The sequence below is a fragment of the Trichosurus vulpecula genome, chromosome 6, assembly GCF_011100635.1.
Source record: "Trichosurus vulpecula isolate mTriVul1 chromosome 6, mTriVul1.pri, whole genome shotgun sequence".
Taxonomy (NCBI): domain Eukaryota; kingdom Metazoa; phylum Chordata; class Mammalia; order Diprotodontia; family Phalangeridae; genus Trichosurus; species Trichosurus vulpecula.
In genome coordinates this window covers 109186090-109205295 of record NC_050578.1, presented here as the reverse complement: position 1 = coordinate 109205295, position 19206 = coordinate 109186090, and the positions used below count along the sequence as shown (strand labels likewise).

Genomic DNA, 19206 nt, shown 5'->3' with positions numbered 1-19206 from the left:
ATTTTAGTGAAGACGTGGCTTTCTTCATTGAGAATTGTTAAGACAATCAGATCCCCTTGACACTCTTGGTCTTTATACCACAAATTTTTACGTTTTGCTGCTAAGGGCAGAATAGTGACCCTAAGATAAGAAAGAACAAAGAAAGAATCCTACGATATACCCTTTTGCTTGCTGTATTTCTGACCACCTAACTGGACCATTTCTCTTATCGTCATTTTGATTTTAAAGGGCATTTTGAGCTCGATTTGATTCCCCCCCACTTTTTGGTGTCTTATTTTGTTGGATAATTTCATTAGTATTTAGTGAAATCTTGTTTTGTAGCCACTGCGTTAGTGGACTAGTGTCACAATCACAAAGCCTTCTCTACTATGAAACTGATCCAAGGGGCACTTGGGTTGGTCCTATCTACCCTACTGCTATTTTCTCTCAGGAATGGTAGGAGTTGGATTGTTTCGGCACTCCTTCGTTGACAATAGAATAATTTTCTTTCAACTTCTTTTATGAGAATTTGATGTCTAGCATCAAATGAGTCTCCATTTTGTGGATAAATGAATATTCACGTTTGTCTAATTCTATGTCTGTAGACTAGAACCTCAGATAAAGAAAATCCTCCCCCCCCCCCTTGTGGAATTGACAAATTAAATTTGGTTTGAATAGAAGGCTAGTGTATTTTACCCTGGTTCCTCCTTCCCCATTCAAGAACCCCAGGAAAATGGCCAAATTAAATACACACTTCCCCTTTGTTCGTCTATTAAAACTTTTTCTAATTTGAAACTTTACTAAGTTAGACTCTGTGGTGAAGCCGTTCTGAGTTAGAGAATATTTTCAGATAATGATTTATTTTGCTTTCAGTGTAGAAGTTGGAAGAAATCTCAGTTAATATTAACCACCTACTATGTGCCAGGTTCTAAATGAGGAACCAAAGATACAAATATAAAAATAAAACTCCTGTACTCAAGTTTGGAGTGTGGAGCTGGGGAATGGAAAGTTAATATGATATAAATGTATAGGTGACAAGGAAAATGGGGGCTAGGGAGCAATTTGAATGGCAAGGGAGGGGAAGAGTGTCAAGGATGGCTTCATGAGGAGCTGGCACCTCGAGCTAGAACCTGAAGGCAGAATTCAGAGGGGAGAAGATGGGAGCATCTGTGCAGTCTAAGCTTGGGACAGGGACCTTTAGAAATGGAAGGAGCCTCACAATGGTATATCTGGTATCTAGAAGCAGCTAATGGCTCACTTTAATGGATCTGTCCTCTCCACTCTCCCGTCAAATTGATCTTCCTAAGACACATATCTGACCGTAACACGAGTGCTCGCATACATACACACACTCTCTTTCTCTCTCTCTCTCTCTCTCTCACTCACACAGGCGAGCACGTGCGCGCGCGCGCGCGCGCACACACACACACACACACACACACACACACTTTCTCTCTTCCCCCCCCCCCCCCCCCCACACCCATTCAGCAAACGCCAGTGACTCCCTATTACCTCTAAGATCAAAAACAAAATCCTGCACCTTTCAAGGCCCTTCAAAACATGGCCTCTTTCTACCTCTACCTCTCCAATCCAGTCTTCTTACACCTCCTCCCCTCTGCTATGGAATCCAGTGGCACCAGCCTCCTCCTTATTTCTGTATGGAGATACTCCCATCTCCCGACTCTAAGCATTTTTCACTGACTGTGCCCCATAACCTGGAATGCTCTCCCTCTTTATTTCTTTTAGCTTCCCAGCCTTTCTTAAAGTCTCAGCTTAAATCCTGCTTTCCACAAGAAACCTTTCTCAGTCTTTTTTAATGTGAGTGCCTTCCCTTTGAGGTTTCCACTCATTTACTTTGTATACATTTTGTTGGTACATAGTTGTTTGTATGTTGTCTCCATCCTTAGATTGAACTCCTTGAGAATAGGAACTGATTTTTTTTTCTTTACATCTCTAGCACTTAGCACAGTTCTGGCGTATAGTAGGCACTTAATAAATGCTAGTCAGCTGATTAATATATGAGTTCTGTGAAGTGTGTCAGCATAAAGTAAGACTGTAAAGGTTGTTTGGAGCCATGTTTTGGAAGGCCTTAAATATCAGTCTGAGGAGTTTGTATTTTATCTTATAAAGTATGAGGGACCATGGAAGCTTTTTGAGCTGGAAAGTGACCTCATCAGACCTTTGATTTAGGAGGGTGATTGTATACAGATTGGCCTGTCCCAATGTTAGCAGAGAACTACCTAGTGGGAGATATTTAATGAACTGATAAGAGTCAGCTATAATGAACTGATAAGTTATTATAATTAGCAGCAATCATTTTACATACAAAGAATGTGCTGAAAGCCCTTGGAAAGTTTGTTTTCTAGCTGGTTAATTAAGCCTCCTCCAATCTTGTCTGGTATTCATTTATTTTGTAAGCTCTTTTAGAGGTAGTACAAAGGTAACTTCAGCTCCACTCAGGTTGAAAGATTAGAAATTTAGAGGTTTTACTAAGTAATTTTTTTTCAAAAGTGCTTTAGATTTGATTGAATTAAGTAAAGGAGACAAATCAAGATATTTGTTGTTGGTAAAGAAATTCTTCACCTTTTTTTTTTTTAATGGGACCACTTGCTTTCCTAACATCGACTTTGTTTTATGATTTGAAGTTGATAAACAGCAGGGGAAGAGAACTCATTTGCTTTTTCCTTTTATTTTAATTGATACTAAATTGGCATGGTCAGTTTTTGGGGGACAAAAGTAAGAAAATAGAAATTTATCAGTTTTTTAAAAAAATTTGTTCTGGACTTAAAAAATAAAACAACATTTCTATAACTAAGTGGAATTTTAAAAAAGAGGATTGCACTTGAAACTGCAGACCTATTATGTATAACTTACATAATAACTTTGTTGTATATTTTAAAGAAATAGTAACTTAATTTTTTTCCCCTCTTCACCGTAGAGATGGCTACCATTCGATACAAGAGTGTGTGTGTGTGTGTGTGTGTGCGCGCGCGCGCATGTGTGCATGAGAGAGAGCATGTTCTTTCCCTGGATGCAGATACCATCTTCCTTCATAGGACCTTTTTAGTTAATTTGAGTATTTATAAGTCATAATGACTTGTTCGATTACTGTTACTGTATACAGCATTCTCTTGGTTCTGCTCATTTTGCTCTTCATTATTTCCTGCAAGTCTGTCCATGTTTTTCTAAGATCATTGAGTTCATCATTTCTTACAGCACAGTAGTATTCCATCACAATCATATACCACAATTTATTTAGTCATTCCCCAGTTAATGGGCATCCCTGCAATGTCCTGTTCTTTGCCACCACAAAGAGAGCTGTTATAAATATTTTAGAACATACAGGTTTTTTCCTTTCCCCTGATCATCTTGGGAAACAGACCTAGTAGTGGGATTGCTGGGTCAAGGGGTAAATTTACCAGTTATTAAAGCTGTGGTAGTATAATGAGTCATATCCACACGTATTTTGTTTTATGTATCTGCCTCTTATGTGTCCAGATAAATTTCTTAAAAGATTTCATAGTTCTCAACCACAGAGGAGCCCCTTTAGTATCTCAGCTGAAGTCCTGCCTTCTGCAAGGAGCCTTTCCTTGTCTTCCTTAATCTTAGTACCTACCTCTGAGACTACCCCCAGTTTTTCCTGGTCTACATCTTTTTATATGTAATGGTTTATGTGTTGTCTGTGAACACCTTTGGGGCAGGGACTTTGGCTTTTTGTTTTGTTTTGGGGTTTTTTTTGGTCTTTCTTCGTATCCTCAGTGCTTAGTCTTGTGCAGAATACTAATAGCTACTTAATCAATGGTAATTGACTGACTGATTGAAAGGAACACAAAGTTAAAAAAAAAGTCTCTACCCCCAAAGAGTCCACATTCTAAAGGAGAGGACAAGGTGCAAAGGATTATGTGCAAACAAGACCTATACGTGGCAAAAAAGATAATCTCAGAGGGCAGGCACTGGAATGGGAGGCGGGAAAGGAGTAGGGTGGTGAAAGCCTTCATGCAAAAGATGGGATTTTAGCTAAGATTCAAAGGAAGCCAAGAGGGGGAGATGAGGAGGGAGGGCATTCCAGGAATGGAGGACAGCCAGTGAAATCACCCAGAGTGAGGATATGGAGTGTCTTGTCTGAGGAAATACAGTGTTACTGGATTGTCAAATACTTGGACCAGTAGCAAAGTATAAGAAAACTGGAAAGGCACAAGGGGGCCAAATCGGGAAAGGCTTTAAAAGCCAATAGAGGATTTTCTGTTTGGTCATGGAAGTAATTGAAGCAGTGGGAGGTGAGGGAAGAGGAATATAGAATAGTTTGCTTGGGCCCTGCCTCATCTAAAAAGCTTTCTCTTAGCCAATAAATGCTTCCATCTAGGGGAGTGTACCCCGAGGTGTTAAAAACTAAGAAAGAACTAGTTATCTACTCAAAAGATTTTCATAGTATATGTAATTAAAACCCAACAGAAAGCAACTTAAATATTCAGCAGCAGGGGGATGGGACAAATTTTGGTACGTTAATGGAATGAAATACTATCGTGCCATGAAGACTTACAAGGATGAGGGATACAGAAGGAAAAACCTTTATGAAATAAAGCAGAATAGAAAGGGGGTAGAAACAGAAAAATGGAGAGATGGAGGAGAAAAAGTAATAGATTAATAAATAGATAAAATATAATGAAGTGACAAAGAACCCTCCAACAGACTTAAAAGGTTATAGGGTCATACAGCCATAGATCTGGAGCTGGCAGAGACCTTAGAGTTCACTTAAATCCATCCGCCTCATTTTGCAGATGAGAAAACTGAGACCTAGAGAAGTAAAGTGACTCAAGACCACACAGATAACAAATGGCAGATGACTTGAACCCAGGGCCTCTGGCATCAAATTCAGTATTCCTTCCACTATATTACCGCTGCCTTATATAATTGCGGCTAAAAAATTATGCTAATTTGTATTGAAATGAATAAAATATAAAGTTACTAAGTGAGTTTAGTTGATCGAAATTGATGTTCATTATTAATAAAACTTATAAGTAAAAAGCTTCATCTCCCTTAGCATTCCTTCTCTTCCTCATCATCATTATTGTAAGCATTATTATTATTATTATTAGGTTTTTTTGTTTAACTAGCTTCCTTTCTTGAGGACTAATGCTTTTTAATTCAGCGTTGGAATTTAATTCCAACTCCTGCTGCTTAATGTGGCTTTCTTGGTGTAGGTAAAGGGTTCTTAATTTTAGGTCTGTGAACTTGTTTTTATTACTAATATTTTGCTAATTGTATTTTAAAATAATTGGTCGTCTTTGTAATCCTATGTATTTTATTTTTAAACATTTAAAACCAATTATTCTGAGAAGGGGGTCTGTAGATTTCATCAGATTGTCAAAGAAGTCCATGACACAAAAAAGGTTAAGAACCCCTGGGGTATATTGGGGGGGGGTGGGTCAGGAGTAGAATAGTTTCAGGCTCTTTCTATTGGTTACATTCAGACAGTTTATTTTCGCACTTGTAAGAATATTCTGGGATCACACCAGCTGTTGTGTGGCAATAAAGTTGGTATTCCAAATGTGCAGTACAGTGATGAGTGGTGTGGTTGTTAAGATTTATTATATTTGTCATGTAATAGGTAACTGCTTAATTGGACTTAGCATTAGCAAAATGTTCCTGTTATTTTTCACAGTTGAAATAGGGGCCTAAAACTTGTCTTCAGTTCAGCAAACGCTTAATAAGTCCCCACTTTAAATTCAGTATCCCCTTTCTTTCTGGTACAAAGTTAATTTTAATTTTTTTGAAGTCTTACTGGTGTCTTTTGTTTTCTACAACACGGTCATCTCCAATACCCTCCATCTCTCACTTGAACCTTCTCTTGTAACAGAAAAAAAAACACCTAAGGAAACCCAACCAGTTAGGTTGCCAGCAGCCAGAATATGTCACGTGCCATGCTTGGTCTTTCTCCTCTACCCACAGTAGGGCTTCATCACCTTTTTTGTGTCTTGGATCCCTTGGACAGGCTGGCGGAGGCTATGGACTCCTTTTCTGAATCATGGTTTTAAATACATGGAATAAAATACTACAAAGGAAACCATTATGTTGAAATATACTTATCAAAATATTAAGCAAAAAAAGTCCACGGACCCTAATTTAAGACTTCTGAAGAGGATTTTTCATCCTTTGTTCTCCTGATGAAGATTGTCTGCTGCATTCTATTAACTTTTGTTGAGCTGCGTCTTAGTATTATTTTAATTTAGTATGGTTTTGTTTCATTGTACGCATTTTTCTCCTGGTTAAGCTTTCTTGACTTTGCATCAGTTCGTACAGGTCTTCTCATGTATCTTTGAATTCCTCATACTCCCCATTCTGTATTGCAATAATATTCATGTTTGTTGTAAGATATATTTGTTTAGATATAACCAGATCCCTAAACTAATAGAGTTTTTAGTCTACTACAAGTGGAGGATGAGGGAAGACATTGATCATCATAAATGCTGCATTAGAGAGGTGTAAAACAAAGTATTGTGTCTTTGAAGGGAGGATGGAGAAGGAGATGAGACATTTGGAACAGGAAAATAATTATTTCCTATCTAATTTGTAACTAAATTACCCATTTGGGTGTCATCTGGCTTCCTTGTTGTTCTCTATGCAAAGGATAAAAGTCAAATTTATTACTGGCTGGAGAAATTATCACCAAGTATAACAAGGTGACCTTGGGAAAGCTAGTATCACAGTGGATAGGATGCCAGGCCTGGAGTTAGGAAGCCTCATCTTCCTAAGTTCAAATCTGGCCCCAGACACTTACTAGCTGCATGACCCTGGGCAAGTCACTTTACCCTGTTTGCCTCAATTCCTGATCTTTAAAATGAGCTGGAGAAGGAAATGGTAAACCGCTCCACTATCTTTGCCAAGAAAACCCAAAATGGGGTCATGAAGAGTTGGACATAACTGAAATAACTCAACACAAAAATAGATGATGTTGGGCAATCAGTTAACTTCTTTGGTGTCTTCCCCAGTTCTAAAATGGCAATGCCAAAATCTATCCCAAAAAGGTTATGATAAACTTGGATAAAGCCCCTTTGAGCCTTTGAAGCCAGGTTCATGAGAAGTTCCTAGGTTCGGTGAAAATTCATGATTTGAATCCAGGCTATTTTGACTGAGTGTCATATCCTATTCAGGTAGAAATGATTTATAACCACCAGAATCTTGGGATGGGAGCAGCATGTGGATAACAAATGCATTGGGCAGATGGTAGCAAAGGAGTTAACTGTAGATAAGGCATCAAAATGTGTGAACCTTAAAGTAGTCTATTAATGTGAAGTGTTATTACTACTAGTAGACATGGTGTGGTGGCAGTGTTGAGAATAATTAAAATGGAGAGCAGGGGAAAAGGATAACAGTAATGAAAAGTGTAGGGCCCGTCAGTTTGGAGAGATGACCACTGCTGTTATTTTGTGATGTTAACAAATGAGGCTTGTCTCCTTTCAGACTTTGTACATACTGATTTCTTTAGTACTCCCACAACAGACAGAAGATTGGTGGGAAAGACACTTGTTTTTTTACCTTAGTTTTGTTGATTCTTTTTTATTTTTACACTATAATAATTTCCAGCTTTGAAAGATGAAGGTTGAACTTAAATAAAAAACAGACTATACATAATATAGAGCTACTATTTTATTTACAATTTTTTTGTTTTCTTTCTATATATACATCATTCATTTTATTTTGCATTAGCTCAGAATAACAATAATTTTTAAAAAATAAGTCATTTCCCAGGCATTTAACCCCCACTCCCATTGAACCTTCTCCTGTAGTAAGCAAAGCAGTTGTTCACAACTGACATTGTATGTAACATTGAGTGCCTCTGTGTGTCCCACTTCCTTAATGGGAGAAATGAGTTGTTTGATCATTGGTCATCTGGAAACAGTATTTAAATTGAGTTCAGTTGCCTTTTGCTAGTTTTTTTTATTTATATTAAAATAGCATGTTGTACGCCTTGTTCTGTTTACTTCACTGCATCAGTTTGTATATGGCTTCTTATGTTTCTCTGAATTCTTCATTTGTCTTGCCCAGTAGTATTCTGTAGCATTCATTTCCTTAGGGATTCCTTTTTTAAAACTTTTATTCTGAACTTAAGAAGTAAAACAAGCATTTCCATAATATAGTAGAATGGGGGGGGCAGAGAAGATGATTGCGCACGACACTGTAAACCTATTATGTACAAGTTGCTATTCCTTTTAAATGTGTCTTAAAATTATGTAACTTTTTCTTCCCCCACCCTCGAGATGGCTACTATTAAACACAAATATGTGTGTATATATAAATATGTGTGTGTATGTATGTATGTAAAGCCATTCTATACATACATCTGCTTATCAGTTCTTTCTTTGGATGCAAATGGTCCTTTGTAGTTAATTTGGGTACTTATAATTGTCTAAATGACTTAGTCAATCAGAGTTGTCCTTAAAATGCTTAGCCGTTCCGTAATCACTGCTCATCTGCTTTGTTTCCAGTTTTTTGTTTGTTACCACAAAAATTGCTGCTGTGAATAGCTTGGCATATATAATACTTATCAGATTTTGTTCTCTTTGGATTAAATGGTAGTGACAGCAGAGGTTTTAATGCCTTCTCATAATTCTAAATAGTTGAAATGTAAAATTTAATAAAAAGTAGCACCTGAATATTCTCCAAAAATTGGTTCTTTGCTCTGTGATCCTCATTTAATCAGCCTGACTTCTGTATTTGGATATCTGTGGGAATATCACCAAAGTACATTTTAAAAACCTGTTCCCCCTTTCCTCTTTTCTCTTCTAGGTCCTGGATTTGGGTAGAAGTCTATCTTGATTTTCTTTGGCACTGGGAATGTTAGTTTCCACCTTTCAGGACTTCAGAAACCTCATCTGAATAGAGTCCAACATCTTCTTTGGTCCTTCCCAGGACTTGCTTTCTGGACATTCCAGGACTTGATTTCCCAACATATCTGGGATCCTTAAAGCACTCCATTATGAACGTAACAAGTTTATTCTCCTTTACCAGCCCAGCTGTGAAAAGGCTTCTGGGTTGGAAACAGGGGGATGAAGAAGAAAAATGGGCAGAGAAGGCTGTCGATGCTCTGGTCAAAAAACTGAAGAAAAAGAAGGGTGCAATGGAGGAATTAGAAAAGGCTCTGAGCTGTCCAGGGCAGCCCAGCAACTGTGTCACCATTCCGCGATCACTAGATGGCAGGCTGCAGGTCTCCCACCGCAAGGGACTGCCACATGTCATTTATTGTCGCGTGTGGCGCTGGCCAGACCTTCAGAGCCACCATGAACTGAAACCGCTGGAATGCTGTGAGTTTCCCTTTGGCTCCAAGCAGAAGGAGGTCTGCATCAATCCATACCACTACAAACGAGTAGAAAGCCCTGGTAGGTGAACCCTTCTTATTTGGTCTGTATGTATAGGCGCATACTCCCCCAAGTGTATTCCGTAGAAGACTAATGATGCTGAAGATATTGAAATGATCATTCCCTTTTATTGTTATTCCTTTTTAAAAATTGCACAAAAACAGCAAATAACTTTTTGATATTTGGAATTCTTACTCTTCTTGCCTCCCTTCAATATATCACACAATTAGAAACTGAAAACTGGGTCACCTGTTACATAACTCTGTCACCCTTGAAGGAGAAGGATGAAGAGAAAATGCCAGTTGTCACTGTGATACCAGGACCTCTAACTTAAGTGTTTTTCTGGTTTCTAAATTTAACTTTGTATAGTTTTTAGTGAGATTTATATATAGGCAGCAGCATGTGGTGTGAATTCTGCATTTCCCAAAGAGGTGGGTGGAGAAAAGAAGAAGCAAGAGTCCATGCCTACCCCCAGACCATTAATAACACTCAGAGAGGTAGATCTTTTATAAAAGAAGTGAAGAAAGTGAAGGTATCCTGGCTTTGTTAAGTCCTTGTAATTTGCAAAGCACCATGCTATGATCACAGTGTGATGTTTTGGGAAGCTTTTATGGTCAAGTAACTTCACAAAACAGTTTTTGCTAACCACGTTTTTCAGTCATTTTATGTAAAGAATAGGACCCAAAGGACAAGTAAGGAGGAGAGGCTACTTCCTTATAGCCCACTTAATGTTCCACTTGCATTGATGGGGGTGGGCCAGAAAGGACCAAGGAAATCACCCCCATATTCAGAATCCTATGTAAGATTTCTAGCGGTACAAGCATTCATTTGTGGGGATAAAGGAAGTTGACACATACAGGATCATTCAGTTGCTATACAGTTATTCTAGGAGAATGGGTAGCCTGTTTACTTATGAACACAGATCACCATCTAAATAGGATTGGGGAAAAGGTAGTGCCATAGTGATAGCACCTTGTGGTGGCTGTCTGAGGGTAATTTTTCCTTGGCAGAAGTGGGGAGGAATGGCGTAGAGACAAAGTGACCCCTCCTTCTGTGTTGTTACCTTCTGTCAAAATCCTTGCTGCCTAATGCTCATTTCAGCTCCATCTGTCTTCCAAAGTTAAAACTGTTTTATCAAGGGGAGGCATGGCTAGATAACAGTTTCATGAAAGATCGAGGGCTTTTTTTTACTGTACTGCAAGTTCAGTTTGACCTAATGGGTGATGTAACAACTACAACAAAAAAGATGAATGCAATCTTACACCACACCGAGATGACAAGGAACATGGAGATGATAATCTCACTGTGCTATGTTCTGGTCAGGGTACATCTACAAATATTGTGTTCAGTTCCTGAGCACCTCATTTTAGGGAGGATCTTAAAAAACTAGATAGAATCCAGAGGATGGTGATTAGGATGGTAAAGGGTCTTTTTGTCCTTTTAGTGTAAGAATCAGTTGAAAGAACTGTGTGTATTTGGTTTGCGAAAGAGAAGTGGGGGAAAAGGTAGTATGACTGTCTTAAAGCATTTGAAAAGCAGTTATGCCAAAAAGAGTTTGGGCTTGAAGATGGTCCCCCCAGCCACCTTCCCATTTTTCTGTTCTTCAGGCTAATTATTTGGTCCCAGAGGACAGAAGTAGAAGAAATGGGTATAGGTTGCAAAGGATCAGATTTAGGCTTAATGTCAAGAAAAATGATCAGTTGTAACTATCTAAGAGTGGAATACTATGGGAGCTACTGTGGCCTCTTTGCTGTAAGTATTCAAAGTGAAGGCTGAGTTACCATTTTGGGTGTAGGTTGCAGACAGGATTCTTCTTGTTAAGGTATTGGTGAGACTAGATAAAGGTTCTCAGACTTTTTAAACTGAAGGCATTTGCTGGAAGGAATCATAGCATACTAAACTTTTGATTTTACAACAAAGGATTCCCAGACAGTATGGCCTTCAAACCCATTACTCAGACCTTGGGATTCTCTCCCTTCCTCTTCCCCTCCCCCACCCTCTTTGTTTTCTTCCCCAGGACTTGTAGCAGAGAAGTGCCTCTGGGCCTCTGTAGCCAAGAGCAGGCAGTAACTGCAGTCGGGGCAGAGACTTTCCAAACTCATGGGGCATCCACTCCCTTTGACAACCACTGGTAGCTGACTAGGTTATAGGGCAGTCTTGGCTTCATTAAGGGAGGTGTAACTTAAGCCTTTTCCTAGGCCAAGTTTCCAGGAAAAGAGCATAGAATTCCAGACTGCTGCTAAACATTGTTCATTTGTGAACTACATCACGGTTAATATGAATGTTAGGTAAGTTACTGCACAGAACAGCTCCATTATATTTGCCAATGTTTCTGTAAAGGAGGAGCAGGACCTCTTTAGTCTGGTACTGCCTCCTAAATTCCTAAAGAATAACCCAACTCCAGGACAAAAATCTGTATCCAGGAGTTGGGAGCACCTGGGAAAGGTAGAGGAGTCCTTATGTAGCACTGTAAAAGCAGCATGGGCTTTAAGGACAGAGGATTGGGTTTGAATTCCATCTCTGATAGTTGGTGCATTGGTAGGTTCTATCGAACTGCCATTTTTCCCTTTTATTGTTACAATTTTTATTACAAAGTATTGATTGATAGGAAAAGGGACAGAGATGAGATAGTTGTAGAAATGAAGAGATATAAACATAAAATAGAAAATGGAATATGCCAAAAAGATATAGAAAGATCTACAACTGTCTTAAATCTATAACATAACAAGCTTATAGGCACAGTAGCCATCGCACTAATTTTAGGGTTAGAAAATCTGAGTCCAAGCCACAACTCTGACACTAACTGTGCAGCCTACTTAGTTGGCAGTCTATTTCCTCACCAACACATGAAATGTGTCCAAAATTATGTTTAAAATTCCGTACTTAGAAGCCCCACAGTCTTTTCAAAGGTGGAAGGCATTTTCTCAACTCTTCTCCGGGAGAGAGAGAGAGAGAGAGAGAGAGTGTGTGTGTGTGTGTGTGTGTGTGTGTGTGTTTTTGGGGGGGGGCATGGATCTCAGAATAAAAAGAGGGGGTGGGGGATTCAGGAAGCATCAGACAAACCGGCGATTTATGATACAGATCTGAGATTCTTCATATTTCAGTTCTTTTCGTCTCTTGAAAGTTGTAGAACTGCTTTCTGACACCAGGCTGTGATGAATTGGCATTTACCCGCAGGTTGCAGTGAGGAGAAATCCCAGCTTTTCAGAGAGTGGGTGGGTTTTCTTAGCACTGGGACACATTCATTACTAGGGAGGACAGAAGATACCACTGGCAAATCTAGCAAAGGAAGTGGATTTAAATTTTACTATACATCACTTTATTTTAAAATACATCATTGTATAAGTTGAACTCTTTGATCATCAATGTACAGTAGCACACAAGTGTCAAATTTATATTGTTTGATTCTCAAATTAGAATAAACCTCCTTCTATATCCTATGGTAATCTAAAAAAAAAAGTAATCACTTCTGGGTAGAACCTTCTGAAGGCTGGTTGGGGCTCCAAAAAAGGTTAAAGTGTAGGGATTGGGGTTAAGACCAGCCTATTGGGAACCTTAATTTCCTTATTTGTAAAATGAGGATAATAAAACTTTCATTCTCAAGCTCTCTGGGTTTTTTGTGAGGAAAGTGTTTTGTAAACTGTAATGTTGAAATGTACGAAAAGCAACAAGCAGGCTAGTTTGGCTACATGGCTCTGGTCATCAGTGCCATCTTTGCTGCTTGCTATCTGTGATCTTAGGTAATCACTTTAGGGCCTCTCTGACCCTCGATTTCTTTATCTATAAAATGAGGAAGCTAGAATAGGTGACTTCCAAAGTCCTTAAATCTGTGATCTTACAGATAGTATTACAGAATGTGCAGGAAGGTTAAACCTAATGTCTTATCAGGCAGGGCTTGAATTTTATGGCTAAAACCCTCACCCCCATTATGTCCTCCTTCAGTAAAGGGGATTTGGTAGTGGGAAGGAAAAACAACCTGTTTAGCCCTTTACTATTTGAAAAGTCAATTCAGTTGCTATCTATTGCTTTAAACAATAGTCTGATGGAAATCTCTCGCCATTTGGTCTTAATTCTTGGCATTCTTCACAAGGCCTTTGAAAATTAAATCGTCTGGAAAGGCTGTGTTAAGCCCCTGAAGCTTGAAATTCTGTAGTTCTGTGAGCCTTGGATGTTACAGCCAGGTTAGCTTGTATACTTAGTATGTGGGTGATACCTTGTCAGGAGCCAATGGACTGAGAGCCAGGAGAGTAGAAAAAGACACTGAATTCTAGTTACAGCTCAACTGAATTCAATGATTATTTATTGAAAGAAGAAGAAAATGTGGTAAAATGAGGCAAGGGAATACTGGATTCATAGTAAAAGGATCTGGATTCAAATCCTTTCATTGCCATTTACTACCTTTATGACCTTGGATGTCGTTCAGTCGTGTCTGACTCTTTGGGATCCTGTTTGGGGTTTTCTTGGCAAAGATATTGCAGTGGTTTGCCATTTCCTTCTCCAGCTCATTTTACAGGTGAGGAAATTGCAACAAACAGGGTTAAGTGACTTGCCCAGGGTCACACAGCTAGGAGGTGTATGAGGCCAGATTGAATTCAGGAAAATGAGTCTTCCTGACTCCAAGCCTGGCTCTCTATTCGCTGCACTAACTAACCTAGCTTCTCATGACACTGGATAAGTCACCCAAAATCTGTGTGCCAGACTGAGAAGATTGGATGAGATAATTTCTGTGGTCCCTTCCCGCTTTGAATCTTTGTTCCTAGTAAGTCCCTACAATGTGCAAAGTAGGGTACAGTAATAAAAAGGCACCATTCATGAGTGAGTTACTTTTCTTTGGGGCTAGGTTTCCTCAGTTCTAAAATGGGTTGCTTGGATCAGGGGCTCTCTTAAGGTCTCTTTCTATAGAACACTTGATGCTTCTCTTCAATTACAGCGGTTAGCTTATAGAGTGTTTTTAATTGAACTAAAATCCACACAAATCAACATATTTACTTGTTTGTTAGCCAAACGTAAGAACTGAAACCATTTGGGTGTCATTTTACCTTAGGACCATTTGTGCATTAAATGGATTTGATATCTTGGTAAAATCTTTAAAAGGTAATACTCTAGAAAAATTGTTTTAAGTGCCTGAGGTGTGTTAGTCATCCACCATGCCAGGAGTTGGGAGAGAATACAGGTATTAGTCCTTGCCTTCAGGGAGTTTATATTTAACGAGAGGAAATAGCATGTCACAGATAAGTAAATACAAATGTGCATGCAAAATCGTTGTGAGGAGAGAGTGAATACTAGCAGCCGGGGATCATTAATGTAGGAGGGGAGCCCATGAGCTGAGCCTTGAATGGAGCCAGGCATCCCAGGAGGCAGAGGTGAGAGGGCATTCTGGCCTACAGGGTGCTCGCCTGTGCCAAGGCATGCACCAGGGCAATGGATAGAATGGCATGTACAGGGACCAGTTTGGCTTGAATGTCTAGCATGATAGGGAGCCATGTGGTAGCAGTCTGGAAGCTAGGTTATGCGGGGCTTGAAATACCAAAGTTTTTCATTTCTTTCTAGAGCCAGTCAGGAACCTCTGAAGTATTCTTTAGGAATATCCATTTTACAACTGTGTGGAAGATGGATGGGAGTGGAATTGAGAAGTTAAAGTGATAAATTTTTGGAAAATACTTTTGAGGAAGAGACATTGAAACATCTCAGCCCCACATTTTTTATTAATGGAGAAAATGACATCAATAGAGGTGAAGTGAGTCATTCATTCAGCAACTATAGATTAAGCACCTACCACGAGCAAAGTATTGAATTAATGACAGAGCCAGATCTTCAGATCTGTTTCATGCTTCTTACACCAGGCTATGTTGATGTGTCCATGGACATCTAAGGTTCTGTGCAGAAATATCTGTGTCACTCACAGTTTCAGCAAGTGAACCGGTACCATAGATTTTATAGCTATAGGGATGTCAGAGGTCACCTAGTCCAGCCTCTCCCTCATTTTATAGATCAGGTAGCTAATGTTCAGAACAGCTAGGTGACAACAATCTGCACCCGCAGTCAGAAAGAGCCAAGTTCAAATCCAACCTCAGATATTTACTTAGCTATGTGATCTTGAGTTCTCTCTTTTCCCCTTACTCCATGGGTAACCTTGGACAAGTCACCTGACCTCTCTCTACCTCAGTTTCCTTGTCTGTAAGGTGGAGATTAAAAATGGCATAGTTATTATTATTATTATCAATAATAATACTAATTGTCTAAGCTGAGGTCACACAGTAAAAGAATTAAACCCATGACTCCTGAGATAGCTGTTCTTTCCACTGTATCACCTGTGCCTGGTGAGAGACCATTCATCTAGAGCCACAAGGGGCCTCAGAGGCCACCTAGTCAAGGTTCATTTTATAGAGGGATCACTTCCAATTGGACCCAGCCCTGTGGGGAGGAGTCAGCTTTTCTGAATTTCACTAGGCTTGTCTTCCCATGACAGACATAGAGTCGCTAGGCTCTTAGTTGAAACCTTTCCACCTTAGTAGGACTTGCCAGGGCTTGTGCTGTACTGGCAGAGCCTTTGATAACCCAGGGCTCTCTCTCTCTGTGATGCCAAGTGGTAGTGGAAGGCTAAGGACTTACCAGATCATGTATTTCAATGACTATCTTATCACTATGAGATTGATGTAAGAGAGTTTTGGTCAGTGATTATCAAAATGTATTGCGTTCTAGCTTCCTCTTCTTGGGATATGGCAGTTTGGGAGTGCTGGGAAAAGTCTTCAAACCCAGTAAGAAGTCTCTGGTGTCATCCTGACTTTTTCCTTCACTTACTGCATTCAAAAATTCTTGGAGGCTTTTGAGCACAGTAGGCTGAATGTTTTGTATCTGAATTTGAGGGCACCAGACTCTTTTTTATAAATTCTCTTCAAGGCAGGTGGCATTCGCTTTAAATATATTAAATTTATAGTTGCTCACACATTTCTCTAATGCTTTGAACCATTGGATAGCTTAGAAATCCATTCCAAAACCACTTCTTGATGGCATTCTCTAGTTGTAATCATTAAGTTCTGTTCTTTATACTTCATCATTGTAGTCATTGTGGTCATTGTTTTTTAAAAAAGGAGGCACGGAATCATGCTTGTCAGAGTTGGAAGAAACGTAGCATCATTGATTTGAAGCTGGAAAGGTACCTTAGAAGTCAGCTAGTCTAACCCTCCCTTTTAAATGTCAGGAGCCTTACCCTGAGAGAAGCAAAGTGATATGTTTTAGGTCATATGTTCCTGTTAGAGCCAAGACCAAAAGTCAGATCTTCTAAGACCATCCACTTCTTTTTCTGCTACATCATGTTTCCTTACAGACATTATTTTGGTCTATGAATTGTAGTAAACATCAAGTGCCTACTATGTACCAGGCACCGTGCTAAGCACTAGGTATGCAAAAAAAAGGAAAAAGACAATGTCTGCTCTCGAGGAACTCACAGTCCAGTGGGGGAGAAAACATGTAAGTAACAATGCACCAACATGCTCTTTACAGGATAAATTGGAAATACTCATCAGAAGGAAGGCACTAGAGTTAAGGAGATGAGGGAAGGAATCCCTGTAAAAGGTGATCTTTTAGTTGGGAATTGAAACAAGCTCAAGCCCAGGGGCAGAGATGAGGAAGGAGAACATTCCAAGTATGGGAAACAGCCAATGAAAATGCTCTAAGTCAGGAGATGGAGTGTCTTGTGTGAGTAGTGTCATTGGATCTCACGTCAGGGTGTGGGGTGTAAGGTGTAAGAAGACTAGAAATGTTGGGGGAGGCAGGTTATGAAGGCTTTGAACATGAAATGGGTTTTTGCATTTAATCCTGGATGTAACCGGGGAATCACTGGAATTTATTGAGTCTGAAATAGAAATCAAATTTCATCTAAACTGAGTATGGAAACTGATGACTGAAAATGTGGTTTTACAAAACGTCCGACCATTTGGTAGCTCGCCATCTTGGAAAGGTGGGAGAGGATCTGATTCACATCAGTATCCCTGAAATTCAATTTGAGATTATGAATATCTCCGGAAGACATTAGTTCCCCTTTGTAGCTGTGGAATTAGTCATTTCCTAGAAGAGAGGATAAATATTAGCTAGTAGCTTTTAGGCTAAGGGACATGAATGTTACTGAAGAGCATTAGAAGTATTCTTAGCTAACCTGATAAAGTATATTCCTTTTCATTAGTTCCATTTTTTGGTAAATGCAGTGCAAAACACTTTAGAATATGTGCATCTTCTATTTAAATATTTTGCTTATGGCACTGCTCTTCCAAGATATTGTCGTGAGATCAAAAAGTTGAAGGTAGGACCTTTATACATGTTAGGGGTTTTTTCCCCTCTTATTACTGGAATGGTTCAATAGGAGCCATCCTACTCATTTTCCCTGGATAAAAGAATGGCATTTGCAGTTGCAGCCCAATGGGCATTGCTTTGGTGTAGTGTTTGTCTGTCTGTGGTTAGGTTGTGCTCACTGTGATATATCATAGCGTCCACTCTGTTGAACATCCAGTTGAATGTTCAGCTTACTTAATAGTCTCTTCTCCAGGATCACTGCTAACATGTAATGAGATTCAGGATTAAGCAGATACTAATCTGCTCTTCCAGAGTGGTAGCAGATACCAGAAGCTGAATTGCTTTTGTTCATGGGGAAGCTAATCTTTTACTACATTCATTGTAATTCCACTGTAGCAGTCCTAAGGAAGAATCAAAACATCCTTCGTGTGTGTGCGTGCCTCTGTGTGTGTGTGTGTGTGTGTGTGTGTGTGTGTGTGCATGCATGCGTGCATGGAGCCTCTTTAGCTTTATCTTGGTTTGTTTTTTTTTTCTTACATGACTTCTTTCCTTCAGGTTAAGAATTATACTAGTAGGCAGGAAAGGAAGTGGGTATTTCTGGTATTTCCTGACTGGTTTTAAAGTAAAACCACCTTGGCCAATTCAAATGTCAGGAAGACTTGAAGACAACCAATGAAACTTGGAAAAGCATATTGCAGGGTCTTTTTAGTGTGAGAACTATATCTCTTTAGAGCTGGAAGGGGACTTTAGATGGCATCTTACAGATGAACTGCCTGATGCAGTGACTTGGCCAGTGTCACACACCTATGTGGGAATCTCATACTCTGTCCATAAGACTGGTTTTTCCTAAGCATTGTGAGATGTGTCTGTGGCATGCAGAGGAGGGATGGGTTAGTTTGTGGCTATCTTTTTAATACTGGAGAGAGAGGAGGAGATTATCTAAAATAATCAGAGTATCTGAAGGGTCCTCTTGCCCCCAAAATGTTTCTGTGCATATTCTATCGTTTGGAAGGTAATTTCAAATAGCATCTTACCCTCTTTAAAACAGTATTCCTCCTCTTCCCCGCCAGCCTTTTTTACATCTTTGTGTGATTTATTCTACCTAGTTAAACCTGTTTTCCTCCCTGGATCTTGGGATGTAAACTGGAAGAGATCAGAGGTCACTCTTCAGAGAAGGAACCGGGCCCAGATGAGTGAAGTGGCCTGCTCTAGGTGACCACATGAAGATCTCGAGCTAGGGTTCAAATCTATATCCTCTGTCTCTTTTCTGCAAAGGATTGAGAAGAAGGAAGCAGGGGAGATTTGGAAGGGCAAGCCTGTACCTGGGTGAGGTACTTTGGACAGCCTTGGGATGACATGAAAGTACTAGGTAGTTTTGTGGGCAGGATGTGAGAGTTGGGATGACAAAGATACAGCCTCAAGGAGGAGGAGTTTGCAAGGTTCCATTGCAGCTTTCCCCAGTACTCCCTTTTCTGTCAGCCCGGGCTCTTTCAGTTCAACAGCTGCCTCTTCCCTGTAGCCCTCTTGGAAGATCTCCCGCTTTCTGAGACCTTTAGGACTGTTCCATAAAGAATAGGCTCAC

General features: G+C 39.7%; 1 protein-coding gene across 2 annotated transcripts in view; it reads left to right on the top strand.

Annotated features, from left to right (window-relative positions):
- SMAD1 (SMAD family member 1) overlaps window positions 1–19206 on the top strand; it is a 92862-nt gene that overhangs the window by 32808 nt on the left and 40848 nt on the right. For both annotated transcript variants that reach the window (XM_036764739.1, XM_036764740.1), the window contains one exon: window positions 8767–9356. In XM_036764739.1, coding sequence (XP_036620634.1) covers window positions 8957–9356 — 400 coding nt within the window. In that variant the 5' untranslated portion in view covers window positions 8767–8956. The remainder of the gene's footprint in view (window positions 1–8766; window positions 9357–19206) is intronic.